This window comes from Bactrocera dorsalis, chromosome 3 (assembly GCF_023373825.1).
Source record: "Bactrocera dorsalis isolate Fly_Bdor chromosome 3, ASM2337382v1, whole genome shotgun sequence".
Lineage (NCBI taxonomy): Eukaryota > Metazoa > Arthropoda > Insecta > Diptera > Tephritidae > Bactrocera > Bactrocera dorsalis.
In genome coordinates this window covers 91,108,720-91,128,114 of record NC_064305.1, presented here as the reverse complement: position 1 = coordinate 91,128,114, position 19,395 = coordinate 91,108,720, and the positions used below count along the sequence as shown (strand labels likewise).

Below are 19,395 nucleotides of genomic sequence, written 5' to 3'. Positions count from 1 at the left end.
CCGATGAAAGGAGATCGAAGCAGCAAGCACCTCAGCTCTTAAGACTATTGCGCAGAACGCCTTCAATGCGTGGAAATCGCAGAAGCCTATTTTGAAAGTTTTTAAGGAATTGTAACGATTGGTTCAATTTTTAAATCGACTCAGTCGCATTACTTTTCGAACAAACCCCGTATATATTGTAGACGATTGGAATTTTTGTTTAAACGTTCCAATACCATTTTTCTTACTTCTGAACAGTTTTTAGTCGAAATAGTACACAGACCGATTGTTTTAAGAGTAAATATGTTATGTTGCGCAAAGCCATTTTCGTGTTTACCGCTTGAAAGTTTCGTATCTCAGAAGAATGACAATACCTCGGCATTTGTGTGCGAGAATGTAAAAGCCATTACAATTACCAGTGCGCACATGTTGAGAATAGCAGCAGCGATGACGAAATATGAATTACATAATACCCGCATGCAAATACAACACTGTGCCGTGTTATGCAGTATTTCAGCCAGCCCTACGTCCAGTCATTCATTGCTTCAATTAATTTTTTATTCATACAAATCATGAATAGGCGGACACATATGTGAGGCCTTTTCACATCCGAGGTCACAGCAACAATGGACTATTTTAAATTATGCTTGGCCATTTGCCAACTGCTGCTCCAATTCATAAAAATGCCTAGAAAGATATGAGTATGAAGAGAGAATTCCAATATGTGTACTTGGTTGGCCCTTACGCAGCATAGAGTTCATTTTCATGAATGAGCAGCCAATGGCGCATTGTTTGGTGTTTTATAGATTTGGAAAAGTTTATTTGTTTTTTGTTATTGTGTTGCCTTTATTTGATAAATATATAAAGGATCCTCATGCAAAATTGATTTTTAAACAGTTCGACAGATCAACAAAAATATTGTTTATTTGTTTATTTTTTTGTTCTGAGATTGAATCCATGGGTAATTTTTAGACATATTTTTGTGAACTACGAAAATATTTTCATTTGAAATTGCACAAGGCCTACATTGCTATAATTTTATCTATGTAGTATTATAATTTTAAATTCTCAATGTACGTACCTCTGCCATTGCTCACGGAGTTGCCTTGCGTTAGGAGAATGTGACTCTCCAATTCTTGCAACTCCGATTTCAACTCGGCTAATTTGCTATTGCTTTTCTTCACAATTGAAGCCACGTCGTTCAAGGAGCGTCGATCTTTGGCTACCTCGCGCAATTTCTCGGCACCCTCTTTAATTTTCAGCTCTTTGCGAATCTCACGCCGTATCGCCTCTTTGATTTCCTCGAGGCGGTTAGGCAGTGCACTCTCGGGAAGATTATCGGTGAAGCCATATTTATGGCTGAGCTCGTAAAGGACGGGATGTTTAATGTAGTCACCCTAGAAGAGAAAAGAGCAAACAAAAGAGAAACTTAATTTTTATTTTCAGTGAAACAAAATTATTTTATGTATTTTCAGTATGCGGTAATGTGCGTGTTTTAATAAATGTAACGCTTAAATGTTAGTAACTGAATTATTGAAAAGTTATTTTGCCAAAACTGCAAAAAAAAAAATTATTAAAAAATCATAATTATTACGCAGGTGCAATAGAACGTAGTCGCACAAATTTAAAGGTTCTGATTCTGTAAAAGCTCTTTCTGGCTTGAAATCGCAATTTAACCAGATAATCCCTTCACGGTTGGCTAGCATTAAAAATATTGAATTCCAACTGAAAACTCTTTTTCAACATTTTAGCAGGACATTCCCTTAGCCATGATGCCCCAAAGGCCCTTTAAACAACTTAGAGAGCCAGAAACTGTTACCCATATACCAGGTTAATCAATAAGCTTTGTCGTTCGATAAGAGAGGGCGTTGCTACATTTTCATCAAATGAAGAGGTCATAACTTTTGAAGTGTATTTTGAAGACCCTCCGGTTTCTAATCTCAGCGATGGGATCCACAGATTGGAGGATCGTTGGAGCAACTGTATTAATGTTCAGAGAGATTATGCTGAATAATAAAGTGTATTTTGAATCATAAAATTATGTTTTTCTTATCAAACGGGAAAACTTATTGAACAACATGGTATGTATGTACAACTCAATAAACATAATCGAAAGTTCGACGATCTATTAAATTATGCTATTGTTAAATACCTATAATTTAACGATTAATTTCGTGAATTTATTTCGTTTGGAGAACATAAATTACATTTTACACAAACCCATAAATAGCTGATGAAATTATTTCTTATGAAATTCATACGGACATGTGAATATTATGTTATGTACATATGTATGTATGTATCGTAAGTATACGTAAACGCATAAAAATATTTTTAAAGGCGATCGATCAGACACAGACACAGACACAGCGCTAGGCGAAGGTGTACACGTAATCGCAGAGGCACTTGAACCATAAAACAGCAAAACGGTAACATGCACTTGGCATTAATAACAAACGTAAATAAGCACAAACACACTTAAACACCCACACACATAAACGCTTGAATACATGAACACGTACAAACAAGCTAATGTAATTTCCAACGCGATGTAGTTAATAAAATGGAAATGGGAATAAATGTAATAAAAACCAAATACAATAGTTAAGCACACACACACATATACAGATATGTTCATATATGTGTAGGTGTACGTGTGCGCGTGCTTATGAATGTTTGCAAATGGTCAGATGAGCTGGCGGTGGAATGAATAGAAGGCGAATGGACGTAAAACCTTTGCCAATGAGCAACATCGACAACAACAAAAACGGTGGAATAATTGAATTAATTTTCACGGCCAAGAAAATACTTTGCAATAAATTAACATTAAAACAAAATATGCAATGAAAACGCACAAACAGAAACGGCACATTGCTGAACACGCACAGATACATATGTACATACATATATGAACAAAAACAAAAATCCTTAGCAACATATAACTAGGTGCATACACAAACACATACACAAGTGCAACGAAGCCAAATGCCGTTTTATGCGCTTTAGTTTCACTTCAAAGGTTTCCAACGGCCTAAACACACGATTATTCACTAAATTTTCTGAGTTTTTGCAATGGGTGCGTTGGGTGAAGGAGACTCTCATTCCATTCACATACCCCAAAACAAGCAGGCTCACGCCAACAAAAGTAAAAGTGGTCTAGAAATATGTCTTTACCTCGTCACTGTAAAATACCGAGGAGGCATGCGAGCTGACCGTGACGCAAATGGTGCCGCGACGCAGCGACTTCAGCGATCCTTTGGACACTTTGCGCACGCGTATGGATTTGAGCGATTTCGAGCGTTGCAGCTCCATGGGCGGCGGCGTGTACGTTGGCTCAGGTGTGGCGGGTGGGGTGGAGCGCGGTGTATTCGATGCCGTCGTCGCCGACGGTCCATGCAGACTGAGGTGGGCCTTGACGCGCAGAAAGAAGGCATGCATGTGGCAGAATTTCGCGTTTAATTTCGCGTGCGTGCTGCCTAGGCTAGGCTACTTCAAGGATCGGCTGCCGGTATGTGTTGCTGCAATTATTGGTGAGTGACGAATTTTAGCGATTATTTTATTTTGCTTTTGGTTTTCAAGATGTCGATGTTTTACAAATTTTGTATTCATTAAATTTTGCAGAATTTATTTTGGATTTTTGTACTATAAATTTACGAGAACATTTTCTGTTAACTCGCACGGCATTCGTTCCACCTGTCGACCAAAGGGCACACTTTTAATGTGTCAATGCAGTGGGTCTAGTTGGGAGCTTTCCCAAAAAAAGTGACTAACAATGGAATTTTTGAAAAATAATGGTTTTATCGGCAAAAAAAAGTGGAAGATTTTTCCTGTGAAATTTGAGCGTGCCTAATACGGTTTCTTATCAATAACAACACAACACAATGCCTTTAATTGTTAAAGCTGCTTGCGAATACATGTCTATACATACATATTTACGTATTTGTGCGGTTAAGAAAATCTTGCTCGACCTGAGTAAGGAATAACAATCACCAGCAGAGGAAGCGAGTCAAGACAATGCTCATTAATCAACTGCAAAAATTGCCACTGAAAGAAACATATTCTTCTTCTTCTTTAATGTTTTTCTGTTTTCGTTTTCCTTTACAAAGCTACAATGATATGGCTAGTAAATATACACTAAGCGACAAAGGAAAGTTCACATCTAAAAAGAAATAATTATGCACTTAAGTTTTTGTTCTGTCTGACTATGGTTAATATACTAAAAAAAGAGCCAAATTCGATACTTTTTGTTCAAAATTAGATTCAGATTAATCATCTTTTTGAACATCGTACAGAACCTTTTTTTACGTATCATTTCAACAATTTATTTAGCTATTATACACCCAATAAACAAATAAAAAAAAAAAATTATTTTGTATTTCTCAAAAAAATGGCGAAAATCAGAGATTTTTCTTAGGGTCACACTGAGATCCCATAATACACTTGAGCAAATTATTGTATAGTGAAAATGAAAAGTCGCCTAGCTCAAAAGTTATTCAGGTTCACACAGATTTTGCCTTTATTTATTGTTGACAAAAGTTCAATAACTTTTTAAGGTAAAAAAGCTATTAAGAATATTAAAATTAGACTTAATATTTGACATAAAAGCAACAAGCCAATGGAACAACTTATCAACCTTCAACTCTGTTACCAACTCCAACCATAATTCCGTAGATAGATTCTTATTACAGTGCTTACAGTATTCACGAAATGTGTATTTAGACTATTTAGAATATAATCCACTAAAGATGAGCTACCTTTAGTAAAAAACACTTGGCATTGCAGATAAAAACTGGGTCAACTTCCAATTGTCACTTAGTGTACTGTGGGCATTTGCCAAGCACGTTTGTATACATCTCTTGTTTGTTTTGCTATTTCTGTTGCTTTCTTTAGTTCCTATACTTTAATGAGTTTGTTGTACTCCGCAATATTGCTTTTTGCTACTATTTGCAACATTAATTCGAACTTATGTATGCACCTAAGTATAATACAGTACAGTATACTCTCGAAAAGTAAATTCTCAGAAAGTAAATAATCGCGGAAAAGTAAATCACCTTTAAGATTACACATGCACCTCGAAAAAGTAAATTTTTTAATTTACTTTTCAGAGAGTGTGATAAAAAATTCGAAACGAAGCAAGCAGCATTTTTTACGATGTTGCAAAAACACTTACTCTCTTGTTTATCGCGTCTGTTTAGTAAATAAACTTTGAGATATGTACATATGTAAATGGTCAGAAAATATATTGCAACTAAAAAAACAAAAGAATATTCAAAATTTTTTCTCTTCATAATAAATACATATGTTTTTCATGTAAATCCATATGTTTTATTGAAGCAAATAAATGAATGAATTTTTTAAGTTTAAAAATGCATTTAATATTATAAAAACAGATAATTTATGTATATATTTGGAAAAGTAAATTATTCGAAAAAGTAAATTACCCAAAATACCAATCGATTTACTTTTCGAGAGTATACTGTATACTTATACCAGAACATTAGGGTGCGCTGAGTGTATAAAGTTGCCACGAAGTTTATAATAACCGGAACAGAACGTCGGAGACTATAAATACATATGTATATATGTATGTATGTGAATGATCAACATGACGACTTGAGCTGATTTAACAAGGTCCGTCTGTATGTTTCTAAGTTTTTGAGATATTGATCTGAAACGTTGCATACATCCTTCCTCGAGAAACTGCTTATTTGTTAGAACCGTCGTTATTGGATCACTAGAGCATATATATCGGGATACAAGATCTCTTTTACAATATTAAGCAGACCTTAATTTCACCTAAAGGTTGTTTTTACAAACATAGGGCCTTGGAGAAACAAAACGTTTTCCGTTGAATGCAAACAAAAGTCCAAAGATGCACTTCATACAATAGGACTATTTGTAGTTTGTTTTGTGATAAGGTGTGGCAACCCTTTCGTTGTCATTTATGTAAATATGTAAACATACATATATGATGTAAATTGCAAGAACTTGAACTGAAGAAAACAATGAGTGTAAATTAAAATATTGCTGAGAAGTAGAATTAAAATAAGCATACTCCTGTGAAAAAGTATGAAGAAGTTAACGAATGCAAAAACAAACGAAGCGACGAGGCAATGAATGCAAGTTTAAGTGTGTTTCAGCCACAAACCCTGCTCGAGACATATGAGTGCTTACTCCGGGGCCTAACAGTATGAAATGGAAATGGAAATCTGCGCGTGGTAGCAATGCGAAGTACTTCTACTTACACAATTAGCAAGCAGATAAACCGAATTGTGAGTGAAATTCATTAAATGAGTTGCCTTGCACTCCATTCAAGTTGAACTTGACACCACACCATGAAACAGGTGTCAGACTACTTATTTGACGCGCACCTCAGCAAACGTTTGGTGTTTCCCCCCAAACCCTGCGCCGTTAATAATGTGCTTGGCAACGCTATTTTGCTAAAATAAAGCACTGAGCTGCAATTTGCTTTGTGGGAACGCCCAAAGTGGAACATTTTCTAAAGCTTTCTCAGCCGCTTAAAACATTGCAATGCACAGCCTATACGAATGTAAATTTAGAGTGCTAATTTTACAACAAGAGACAAATGAGAACATTTTTTCCAAATCTAATAGCATATCATGGCAGAAGTGGCATTTACTGCGGCTGCTAAGTCGGAGCGACTTGAGTTACGTTTTTTAAGTCAATAAGGGTCTGTTATCTGGTGAACCTGCTATCTTATCAAAAACAACGTTTGTTGTTAGAAATGTTGTATATGGATAAAGAAAATAGCAAAAACGATTTTTCTTTGGAATTCGTAAAAAAAAAATCTACAACAAATAAGCAGACATTTACGCATTTCTAAAAGTAAAATAAACTCTTTCTCGAATAGAATATCGCAACTACTGCCATGTGTGGTCTTGGAATTGACTTTCATTTTCGAAAAACAAGATTTATAGTATTAAAATGCTAGATTTCACCTACATTTAAATATATTTACAACCAAAAGTTTAATGAAAAACCAAATAATTTTATATATTGTTTCATCAAAGAGCGTTTCGGACCGCTCAATACTTTTTTCACCTCTGAATTTCGCTTTTTGGGGTTTTCCATTCTGTCTATTTCTAATTTGAGGCAAACAATAACTTTCTAATGCAGATATTTCGCCATTCTAAACATGATTTACACCCCTGAGGCACATGTCATCCTCATTATTCGACACTGCATACATATGTACATGTTGACAGGTGTGCCACCTTAGTTTTGCATGGAAGCAAACGGTCGCCCAGTGAATCGTGTAAAACCTCGGTTAACACGTTTACCTCTGTGTCCCTCTGAACATATGTAAATATATATACATACAGAATGTACATATGTACATATGTTTGCATGTATGTAACTGTAAACATGCGCTGTCAACATTTGTGCACAATGCTTCGATTTATAAATGGAACCTTTTCACTCTCAATTTATGGCGCTAAAACTTCATTTCAATTATTGTTGCGTTTCCCTTTCTATGACATTCGTGCGGCGTCACTATCAACGCAATTTCATTTTAATATGAATACCTGTGCACGTGTATGTACGTATGTATGTAAGTAGGTCTACGTGCGCATTTTTATTAGCATTCTTTTGATTTTGATTTCACTTTCTAAACTATTCGAAATTTCTCTTCTATTTTGTCGTGTTTTTTGCGTTTTTTCTCACTCTATTGTTCTTCATTTTTAATTTGGCTTTTCGAATTAATTAACTCGGATCTCTTGACATTTTAAATTGCTGAATCGTTGTTGTTGCTGGGTGCGCACAAATTTCATCTCGGCGAATTGAGGCGAGTTCAATGGTATTTATGTGTAAAAATTCGCACATACATACATACATAGATACCTGGTATGAATGCTTATTTATGTATGTTTATTAAGGTTTGTATCTTTCCATGTGTGTGTAAATATACCTTCCGCGAAAAAGGTAGACTCAATTGGTTTTAATTAATGATTAATTAAAATATTTCGCAGCTTTTGTCAGCACAACTGGTTAACTATGGCTGAAGAAAGTAAGGCAAGCAACACATGATACAAAAATATCCCCAATGAAAACATTTAAAAATTTCCTTTTTGTCAGAAATAATACAATACATCATTGTATTTTTAAGTAATTTAAGCGAACAAATAGCACAATTTTTCTATTTATGGCAACAATAGTTGCAGTGAGTCATACAACTAATTCTTCATGCAAACTAATTCCCTTGAAAATGTCGGACAAAATAAATAATAATAAAACAGAAACACGAACGGCAACATTCCCCCGGAAAGGCGCGTCCGATAAGATACGGTTTTGTGTGAGATATTTCAAGTACAATGTATATTGCTATGTATGTATGTCGTAAATTATTTTCTTATGTTTTTATACCCTAAACAGGATATATTAAGTTTGCCACGAAGTTTGTGACACCCAGAAGAAAACGTGGGAGAACATAAAATAATATATCGTGCAGTCGGCTTTTCGTATTTTGTCTAGAAATATGGTTAATTTTAAGCTTCATTTAACCAAAAAATAAATAAATTCGGGGAAGTTCAAAAAAAGTTACAGCTGTTCAAAAATGAGTGAAATTAATGAAGAATATTGTATAAAAAAGGGAAGAATGCCACGCAAGCCACCAATGAAATTTGTGAAGTTTACGGAGACGATGCTGTATCAGTTCGTGTAGCACAATGGTTCGCCCGTTTCCGTTTTTCGATGTGAAAGATGCACCTCGCTCTGGTCGACCTATCGTTGAAAAAGTCGATGAAATTATGGAAAAGATTGACCAGGATCGTCACATAAGCAGCCATGACATCGCTAAAGAACTTAATATTCATCTTCAAACGATTTTGAATGTTTGTAATGGATCGAATTAACATTTCCGATTCTTTCTGAAGCGAATGGTAAAGGAGACTGTCAACAACTGATGACATTGAAGCAAGCAATCGAAAAAAACGGCCAGAACCGATCAACAGAAATAATTCATGTTTATTATTATTCCGCCAAAAATTTACTCACGAGCCTGTTAAACTAATTATTTGGTAGAGTGCGTTTAGAAATTCAGCCACTTGTTGCATATTCATCAGTAACGGTACTCAGTACACAAATAAAGCAATTGTCACAAGATATTTATGTAGCTGTATACAAATAAATTAGTGCTTATTCAAATATGTATGCTTGTACTTGAACACACACCCAAGTTTATCTATAGCCGATAAAGCTTGTCACTATTTATCACTTTCGACTACGAAACGCTCATAAAGCGAAACAACATGAAAAAGTGTTACTCATGTCTTTAACTCTGACACTCTGCCACTGACAAAGGAATTCGCATATACACACATACAAAATCAGCTTATTTTTTCATTTCCAATTTAATTATATTTCGATGATTATTAAGGTATGTATGTATGTGTTTGCGCACTATTTTCATCTACAATCGGGCAACGCGCCCACAACACTTTCCCGACAACATTCGATTTCTCACATCAAAGGCGACTGATAATGCAGGCAACCCGGCATCAGCGTCATCTTCATGGGCTCAACAATTAAATTTCCGACAGTAATTTAAAGCAAAGGACAGCAGGTCGACTCAACAGGGTGTGGATGGCGGAGAGGCGGTGGGCGCTGGACGGACGTGGCTTCAGTGGCCTGTCAGGCGTACTCACAAACATTTTATGCACACTCACGCCATCGCATCGCCCCATTCAGCACTTGGCTCTGCAGGCAAAGCCGGAAGGGACGCCAACAAGGGCGGAAGCAAGATTTGTTGGCAGCAAGCTCTTAGCAAGTTAGCAGTTTTTGCGTTTTGTGCTCAAGTGTGTTGTTGTTGGTTACAGTTATTTATAAAACATCGACTAAAATGTGTATTTATAAAATAATCAATGAAAACTTGACATAATTAAAGCACACACACGCTCTATGTGTGCGCATGGACCGTTAGCAGGTCGCAGGCAACTAATTATTGAGCCGGTAGTGATATTTTACACATAACTGTTTTAAAAAGCACTATTACGTTGAATTATACACAATTGCTTAATTAGTTTCACTGCCACCGACACAAAGAAAGGCACCCGAACTATCTATAAATTTCTTATTATTCTATTTAATTACATTTATCACTGTATTTGCGCTTATCACTAGCGATCGCGACACGTCCAAGAGCGAGAGGCCGACGAAACCACTGCGAACCGCTTCACCTGCGCCTGCCGGTTACACACTGAAAACTGGACGCCACGATGCCACTAGCCAACTGTCAAAGTAGTAAACAACACTTGGCACTACGCGGCGACACTACGAGATTCTGTTTAGCGGCGTGTCCGTATTACCACAATTCTCGCTCGATAGTGTAGGCGCAGCAAATTCAATTAACCAAAACGCGGCGACCGACAAACCGCAAGCAAAAAATCGTTATCGTAATCGTAATATTCAGATTACGAAGCGCGAAAAGCCTCCTCTCTCGCAGCGTCTCATCACCGTCTTGCGCCAGTCGGTGTATTTTGTTCACTTCAAACGTTTGCGATAATATTTTGCATTTTTGTTTTTCCACTGTTCAATGTGTTTTTTCGTTTATTCATATTCTTCCACTTGCACAATATTTTCATTTATTGTAATCGCGTTTGGGTAAATATTTCATTTACTATCCATATATGTAGGTATATATGTATGTATGTATAAGCAATGGTGAAGCGATAAGGCAACGCAACAAAAATAGCAAACAAATCAAGTGCTCTATTTGCCGTCAGCAGGCATACACTGGCGGCGCCAACAACAACACAAGTGAAAATATTCACCTTTTTCGCACTTTCCGGCAGCACAAATAATTTAACTCGCATTAAGTTTGATATATTTTTATTTGCTTATTAATTAAGCCTGCCATTGCTGTCTAAAATGGTATTTGTAGTAGTATTTGTTGACTTTTGCCCGCTGACAGGTATCAAATGATACTTCTGACGACGCGAAGTGCGGCGATACGTCCGATATGCCAGTGAATCTCCATATGACTGTGCGCGCTGTGTCAATCGTTTCCTTTGAACGACATTCTAACTGCCGTTAGTTCGCACGTAAAGAATATGAAATCGCCATTAGCGGCAGGCAAACACCTTCTCGTTAATGTGTAGGAAAAGGAGAATTTATAAATGTGCACACACTGGCACATTCATAAGTGGAATACTTGTCTCTGCCCTGCAGGAAAATTAACGGCAAAGTAGGCGAAGGCAGGATCCCTTCCCAATTCTCATCTAATAGGACTAAGATGTAGGATTCCAGCAATACATCGGCGACATAAATTAACAGAGCAGAAACCTCTTCTCAATGTCAGAAAAAAACTAATATTGTTGAGTATAGAATATTTAAGGGAAGTCATCGTTTGTTAGTTACAACCCAAAAACTTTGTTCGGTTTTTGGAATTTTTAATTGTAAGTTGTAAAATCATTCCAATCATAACAATTAGTGATAAATTAATACAACTGATTTTTGTGAATGAGTTCGAGGAGATACACTACACTTTGGATTCACAGCTCAGCTAAGCCATTCTTTTCTTGTGGGGAACATTGCCTTTATGCCAGTGAGCTGGGTGAAAGTCGTCATATGAGGAAAACGCAAACTGACACAATCAGTGCAAAAAACCACCCACTTAGCAGGATACTTTCATAACCACACAGGCAGCTTATATACAGTAATGTTCATAAAAATAGTAGTGCAACGCATTGCTATATTTCAAGATTTTTTCTAACATAAACTGACTTGCCAAGTCAGCAAGCGGGATTATTTTGGTAGAATTGACACTTCAAAATATAGAACGGAAAAAATCATATTGCTTTTGCCTACGCGGTCTTTCCTATGACTCATCTTTGTAATTTCTACAAAAACAAGGCCGTTAAGAGGGCGATAAATCATTATGAAAAGATAGTTACGATAAGCAAGTACATATATTTAAGGAATTTAAATATTTTTTGATAAAAGTTTTATGAAATCCCAGCGCTTTTCCCTTTTATTGGTTCGAATAACACCTTGTTCCATCAAGAAGCATGAATTGGTAGGGAAGCTAAGGAAACACGACAGAACCTACATGGAATCGAATCTATGTGGGGGATACAGCACCATAATGATATGCAATGAGGAAGACTATTTGAAAACCATTTGAAGCATCCCCGGAAAATACCTCTTTAGACGAAAAAAGATGTGTCTACAAGAACAAAGTTCGCAAAAGGTCATTTCATGATGAAAGCACATTTGCTTCCGTCCACTAGCGAGCACATAATATGGTCGGTATTGATTTTCGTACCACGGCATCAGATCTGATCAATGGCATCATAGATAGTGCAGTATAAGTATATTCAAGGATCTTATGCTACCATTTGCCAGCTGGGAAATGCTTCTTAAAAAGACGTTTGGGCAGGATAACATACGAACACACTAACAAATGAGTGGTTTGTTTCAGAAAGGATCTATGTAATGTCTTAACCAGCGCAATCACTGGACCTGAAGTCAATTGAAAATTTAAGGGGATATATTATACGAGCTACAGCAACAGCAAATCCATCAAGTAGAACAAAAGTTTTGCTAGTTGTCAAGGAGCCATGGGCTCAAATCCCCAGCAATGGTTGTCAGGATCAAATAGACTATAGAACGTCAGTGTATGGATATATAACAGAAATAAACGCTTTATAACCAATTATTAGTCATACGAAAACATTAACAATATGCAATTTTAATTGTTAACCACATATTTTTCTATTTCCGGGAAAAATGACTTTTAAATGTTATTGCATTGGCAACTTGATTATGTTTTGTTTTCTACTTAGAACCCACTAAAACTGCTATTTTAATGAACACGGCTGTAAATTTATATATACATACATATATATATATATTATATATATTTATATAAATAAACAACATTCCGCATAAATACGCTTCCTTGCTCTGGTCATCAGGCGTGCTTACTAGAGTGATTAAAGTTTGGTTAGTGGAAGCTACTGAGTAAACCGATGAATTCTTGGTTAGTTTTTATACAAATTAATACCATTGATATACTAGTTCAGGATAAGAATCAGTTGGATAATCAATAAATAAGCTCATTAGAGGTTCAACGTATCAATGGATGCATAAAAAGTTTTGGTACGAATTTTGATCGAAGTAACTATGTGAAAGCAAAACAGAGGTTCAGTAAAACTCATAGAAAAATTGTAAGCTTTGTACTAATATTATAATTATTTTAAAATCATTATCCAAAAAAAAGCAGACAGACTGTGTTCGGTCTACAAGGTGTGTTCCAAAGTAAATAGGTCTTAAAAAAAACAGAGCAAATGGCTTTTTCGGCAAAATCAATTTATTTTATTCAAAATATAGCCTTTTGCACGGTCCAAAAGCATGTCGAACGTGTGTTTTAGTTCGTACACCAGTACAAGCATTTTGAATGGCCTCTACGTCTACATAACGCTTTCCTTTCATGTGCAAATGCATTTTTCCCGAAAGGAAGAAGGTGTCAAATCAGGTGAATACGGGGAATAGCCATTCAGCCAGCAATGGTTAAAATGTGATTTTTGGTCAAATAATCGCCCTTCGTTGAAACCACTCGTGCCCTCTGCTACGGGATAGGCAATGATCGCCATAAACTTGTTTTATCAATTGAAACGTTTCGGTAAAAGTTTTACGAATTTTAAAACAAAATTTAATGTTGGCTTTTTATTCGAAGCTCAATTTCGCACCGATAACACAAACATACTGACACTTAAAACTTAATTAAGCTTTAGTATGCTTACTTGCCTCGGAATCCTATTTTGAAGGTGATAAAAAAATTTTGTGTTCAAATACGTGAAGATGCCATATTGAAAGTAAACTACAACACTTCCCAGATTCATAAATATATTTAGGCGACCACAAGCTACTTCAACAATTCTTCGTAACTTCTTTAAGTTCAACGATTTCGAAGTTTAAGTACTTCAATGTTGTACTGTTCCAAACTCTTCCATCGCGGCACGGTAATTTGTCTACATTGGAAAATAATGCTTTTGTATCACCCTGTACTAGAGTAATGCACCTGCACACTTGCAAATTAAGCGAGTGCTTCAATTGGGTTAAACGCATAAGTATGTAATCTTCTAGTCTACAACTGCGTCTTAAGCAATCAATCAGCCAAGCTTTAAGAGACGAAACAAAAGAGTGTTTAACGTTGTAGTGAGAAATTTAATATTTACCCGTCGTGGTGCAATTGCTGCTGTCACAATTTAGGTTAATTTCGATGCACCAAAACAGATGAATGAAAACAAGAGGCAGCAAGAAATATGAGCCGAGACGCCACAACGACAGCAGTGCAGTCGGTGCTCTTATTAGAGAGGTAAATATGCTTATATTTAAGTGAAAATTTGTTTGTAATGGGATTACTCCGCGTATATATGTATGTATGTTTGTGCGGAGGTACTTTAGTCTGAATTTGTCAACAATGACTGCACTTGCAAGGGAAAACTGCTGGTGATGGCTTGCACTGCACCCAATTCATTGTAATCTAAGCAAAACTAATTGTTATTCAGTTCATTTACAACAACATCAAAGTTGTAATGGAATTATATAGGAAATAGGAAATTATTAAAGATATATAAGTTTGGGAAAATTAAATTAAAATGTGTGAACCCACATACTCGGACGGACACATATGGTATTTTTAGTATGTGTCTGTGAATGTACATTCACATTACGAAATGGCAAGTGACTAATTTAATCAAAGTTTAGCATGTCAATTGCTTCTGAGAATATGCTATTATATATATTTTTCCTGAAATCATCAGTAAAATCTCCCATAAACCAAATAATTATGATCATTATTCGCCCAACTAAAAGCCCGCACACAAACAGAATCGTAATTATCATAGAAGAAAGGCAAAAGCAAAAGACGATAAGTAAGACTATGAACGAAATTGCAGTAGCTCGATTATTGCATGTAACAATAGTTGAAAACACTGCGAAATTACATATGGCACTTTTAATATGTATGTACTTTTCCACACATACATACTTATGATAGGGTAATCCTTAAATGTTAAGCTTTTCGCAAAACATGAACCAAATTTCGATCAATAACAAGTAAGGAAGGGCTAAGTTCGGGTGCAACCGAACATTTTATACTCTTGAAACTTCAAAGCTCCCTAGCTTTAGCTACTTTAAGGTATAAAACCAATCATATAGAATAAAGTCAGCCGGATGTTCGAAAATCTTGATATTAGTTATATAGGGGCTAGGCCAAGTTTTCGCTCAAATTCGTCTATTTTATGCAAAAAGATGCACTGTTATGAATAAAATACGCTCTCTTATTTTCATTGGGATAACTCACATATTGGCCGATATGTGCGCTACAAAGTCAACCGGAAGTTGGAAATTCTTTACATTAAGTATATCGATATGGGAGGCTAAGGAAATTATTGGTCCGATTCAACCCATTTTTGACATACAAACATACCATTGTAAGAGAAAAATTATCCCTTAATTTCAGTTATATATATTACACATTGACTGACATTTTCTAACAAAAGTCAACTATAGCTACTGGGGTACAAATATTCGGTACATAAGGTCTTGAAAAGAATCAAGTAGAATTTAAAATTGTGCTACATGGGAAGTAGGCGTGGTTGTTATCCATTTTTTCCCATTTTCACACTGTAACATAAGAAAGTAAGAGAAAGGCCTCGTACTAAATCGGTTGGTCGGATCACGAGATATGGGATTTCGTCTACTTTTCACACCGGCTCCCATAAAACTCGCTTATACCATCGCGGTAGTAAAATTTAATGTCTCTAGCGTATTTAGTTAATGATTAATCGCGCTTTTAGTTGCTTTAACAGTACCGTTATATAGGGAGTGAGCGGGGTTATCCTCCGATTTCATCCATTTTCACACTGTCGGTAGAAATTCTTATAAGATTTGTTATAAGCAAATTTGGTTATTGTAGCTTAAGTGGTTTAGGAGATATGTAGATTAAACTTGTTGGAGGGCCTGGCAACTCCCACTTTTTCAAAAAAAATTGCCCATAGGTGCCCATTGCTACTGGGATCATTTGTACCAAATTAAAGCTTTATGCCTTAATTTAGTATTTAGTTACGGCACTTTACATGTTCTCAATTAATGGCGATTTGTGGGCGTGGCAGTGGTCCGATTACGCCCATTTACGAACTCGAACTTTTTTTGTACTAAGAAATCTGCATACCAAATTTCATCATGATATCTCAATGTTTACACAAGTTACAGCTTGCATGGACAGACGGACAGACAGACAGTTAACCGGATTTCAACTTTTCTCGTCATCCTGTTCATTTCCAACCCTATATCTATCTCGCTTAGTTTTTGGCGATACGTACAACCGTTAAGTGAACAAAACTATAATACGCTGTAGCAACTTGTTGTTGTTAATTCAATTATTTTTTAATGCACTATTTGCAACGTCTACTTTATTATATGTACAGTTCAATTATGTCAACAAAAAAGTACAACCCTAATACCATTGCATTCACATATTTACACATTGTAAACTAGTGATGTTGGCGCAGTGCTTCTAAGCTCCCCGATGGGGCTGCCACTTTTATAGCTTCCACTGTTTACCATCCGCATTACATGACTCAAACACTCTGTATATACAAACATACACACATACGTACATATGCACATTCATGGGGTACATGAATGCAGCTCTGTATTGCCCTCTATCAGCTTTTGGAGGAAGTGTTGTGATAAATTCCCACTCATGCGCAGACACTTATGCAAATGCGATGATGACACACACACACACACGAAAGCGTGCCTGATGCAGTGCGCGTTTTTCCTCAACACAAACATACTTGTACAATGTACGAGCCCATTCATATGTATGTGTGTACATGCATTCAAGTAATTTTTTCAACATTTTGCTTGTTACTTTCGTATTAATTTTTCTACAATTGCTTATTCCAGAAGTTAAGACTTTTTTGAAGCGAAATGTTGATTAAACACGTGTCTGGAAATGTGAATAGGTATGTATGAATTTGTGCATATGCGTTAGGGTGGTTCATTTTTACATTGGCGTTACAAATAACTGACATTTACACCTTCGCTTGGGGCTTCACTGAGCTTCTGCTCCAATTAGTGGTGCGCCCGTGCAACGGAAATGTTTGCATGTAACGGTATAAACATTTTTAAATGAGAATGATTCGTTACATGTATTCATTTAAAATTTATAAATTACATACAATCTCACAATGTATGTAATTGGTAGTACTGGAGATATGCGACTGCAACGACATCTATTGACAAAATACGAAAATACTTTTTCGACTGCTATGGTAATAGTAGGTACATATAGAAATATTTCTGTTCAAACTTTTTAAAGTGTAAAACATTTTTTTATGTTTGCAAAGAAAATGACAGCAATAAAACGAAATATTGTTTTTCACTTTTTACGATGGGTAACAAAAACAACATTTACGGATGTGGCAGTCCACAATGCAACATGTGTCTGGACACATGTTTTTGTACACGGTTGCAATAACAGCTGTGGCACCATATTACGTGTGACCGTTATTATTATTGCACAATTTGGACTATGAAAAAAAGCATAATTAAACCAAACAGGTTTCCTATTCATTTTATTACAGAAAAAGTTCGGTATCTTAGGAAAGTCGAGTTCCAAGTGTGAATGCTCACCATGAGACTTACTAATTGCACTTAAATAGGACAACCGGAAGTTATCAAAAAACTTCAAAATTATTTAAACTTGGTACTCTCCCGTCGCGGTTCATCGTTAATATTATGTATTGCGATAACTGTCCACAGGCGACATGACACCTTCGCGCATATTCGTACCATGAAAGAGATACTCTTAGAATCTGTCAACGGTTTGGAAGGAAACTCACTCTCGCATAACTCAAATATGGAGACCTTGATCAAGAATATCGAAACTAAGGGACAATCAAACTATACCTGCCTTAAATTCGGATTTTTAATGTCTTGTGTCATATTGTCATTTTATCTTAACACAGTATTGCCTGAGAGGAGGCTTTACTCCTAATGCCTATACAAATCGCATTTTCACAAATCCAACACTCCTTCCAGTATTAGAGATATATTGGTGCCTCACAAAGAATTGTTCCAAAAAAATGTGTGAGCAAGCAAAAATTTGAGCAAGTTTCGAAAATGCTGTAAAAATTTTTTTTGATATATTCATACACATACGAAATAACCTAAAAATAGTAGTGGTAGTGGAACTAATATCTGTACGTACGTGTATATATCCTCTGATGCGCGTTCGTAAATCCTTTAAGAAAACCATATTCATTGTAATGGACGTCATAATTCAAACTTAATCACAGCAATTGGTATTGTAAAAATTATTTTTAGCTTTAAACGTAATAAACACAGCACTTTGGACATAATTGTATGGTTCAACTGTAGCTTTTGAGGATTTTTTATATTTTTATTTTTGGTTAGTAAATTTCCTTACATTTTCTAAACGAAATAAACAATTTTAAATATAAAAATATAATTTGACTTAACTTTCCAGCACTGATAGTAATTTTTTTAACTTCTCACATTTCTATGTACATATACACTAGTATGTTTGTGCGTAAATTAAATACACTGACCACTTGAGGTTTTTCAAAGTCTTCCGCAACACGAATTTTCGCCAATCGCAAGTGTTGTTGTCGCCACAAATTGACAAACTGTACAGTAACGTACGTGCTAAGAGGTAAAACTACAACAAATGACGTATTTGAACGCTTCATTATTTTGATTTGACCATAAAGTTGTAATAAGAATTGTCCAAAGCAAATACTAAATGGCAAATTACGCGCAACAATGATTCCGCCAGCTTCGAAAAAGTACACAAAACGAAGTGTGAAAACGCTTACGAAGCGCAAATTGTAATAATGGCGTGGGTAGACGCCCAAAATAATACTCGAATGTACTGAAATATTGAAATTCAGTGGCGAAAGTACGAACAACATATTGAAAGAAAAAAACAAAAAAATACAAAAATATTGAGAAAAACCCAATTGACGAATTTAACAGCGCAGAAAAGGCGAAATTAAGGAAAATAAAACATAAACAAATCTATTGACGTTCGTAAAGTGTCGATTTGGTAGGAAAAATTTTCGGGCGACATTGAGTCTTAAAGCTATACGCGCACTTCGCGGACAAATTGGCGAATTCACCAGCCGAAAAACAAGAAAACAAATACAAATAATAACAAGAAAAAAGACACATTGGAAAGGCGAACATGTGGACGTGATTAAAATAGAAAAATTATAATAAAAATCAAACGCGACAAATATCGAGCGTATTGAATACTATACACCTAATAATATCTATAATTTTTGTCATATTAAAAATAAGATTTTCTTTTTACATATGGAGTCTAATATTAACACAAGTGTGAGGAAAGAATCCATGCAA

At 35.7% G+C, this 19,395-nt stretch overlaps 1 protein-coding gene across 9 annotated transcripts in view; it reads right to left on the bottom strand.

Moving 5' to 3' along the window:
• Positions 1-18,912, bottom strand: part of LOC105230517 (serine/threonine-protein kinase N) — a 47,084-nt gene extending 28,172 nt beyond the window's left edge. For 2 of the 9 annotated variants that reach the window (XM_049453365.1, XM_049453368.1), the window contains exons 1-3: positions 10,090-10,602; positions 3,154-3,497; positions 1,061-1,376 (exon numbers count right to left, since the gene is read on the bottom strand). In XM_049453365.1, the coding sequence (XP_049309322.1) occupies positions 1,061-1,376; positions 3,154-3,417 (580 nt within the window). In that variant the 5' untranslated portion in view covers positions 3,418-3,497; positions 10,090-10,602. Of the gene's footprint in view, positions 1-1,060; positions 1,377-3,153; positions 3,498-9,890; positions 10,025-10,089; positions 10,603-10,769; positions 10,987-18,223 lie in introns of those variants that run through there. The other 7 variants (XM_049453367.1, XM_049453370.1, XM_049453372.1 and 4 more) reach the window with 7 other exon arrangements.
• Between the last annotated feature and the right edge of the window lie 483 nt (positions 18,913-19,395).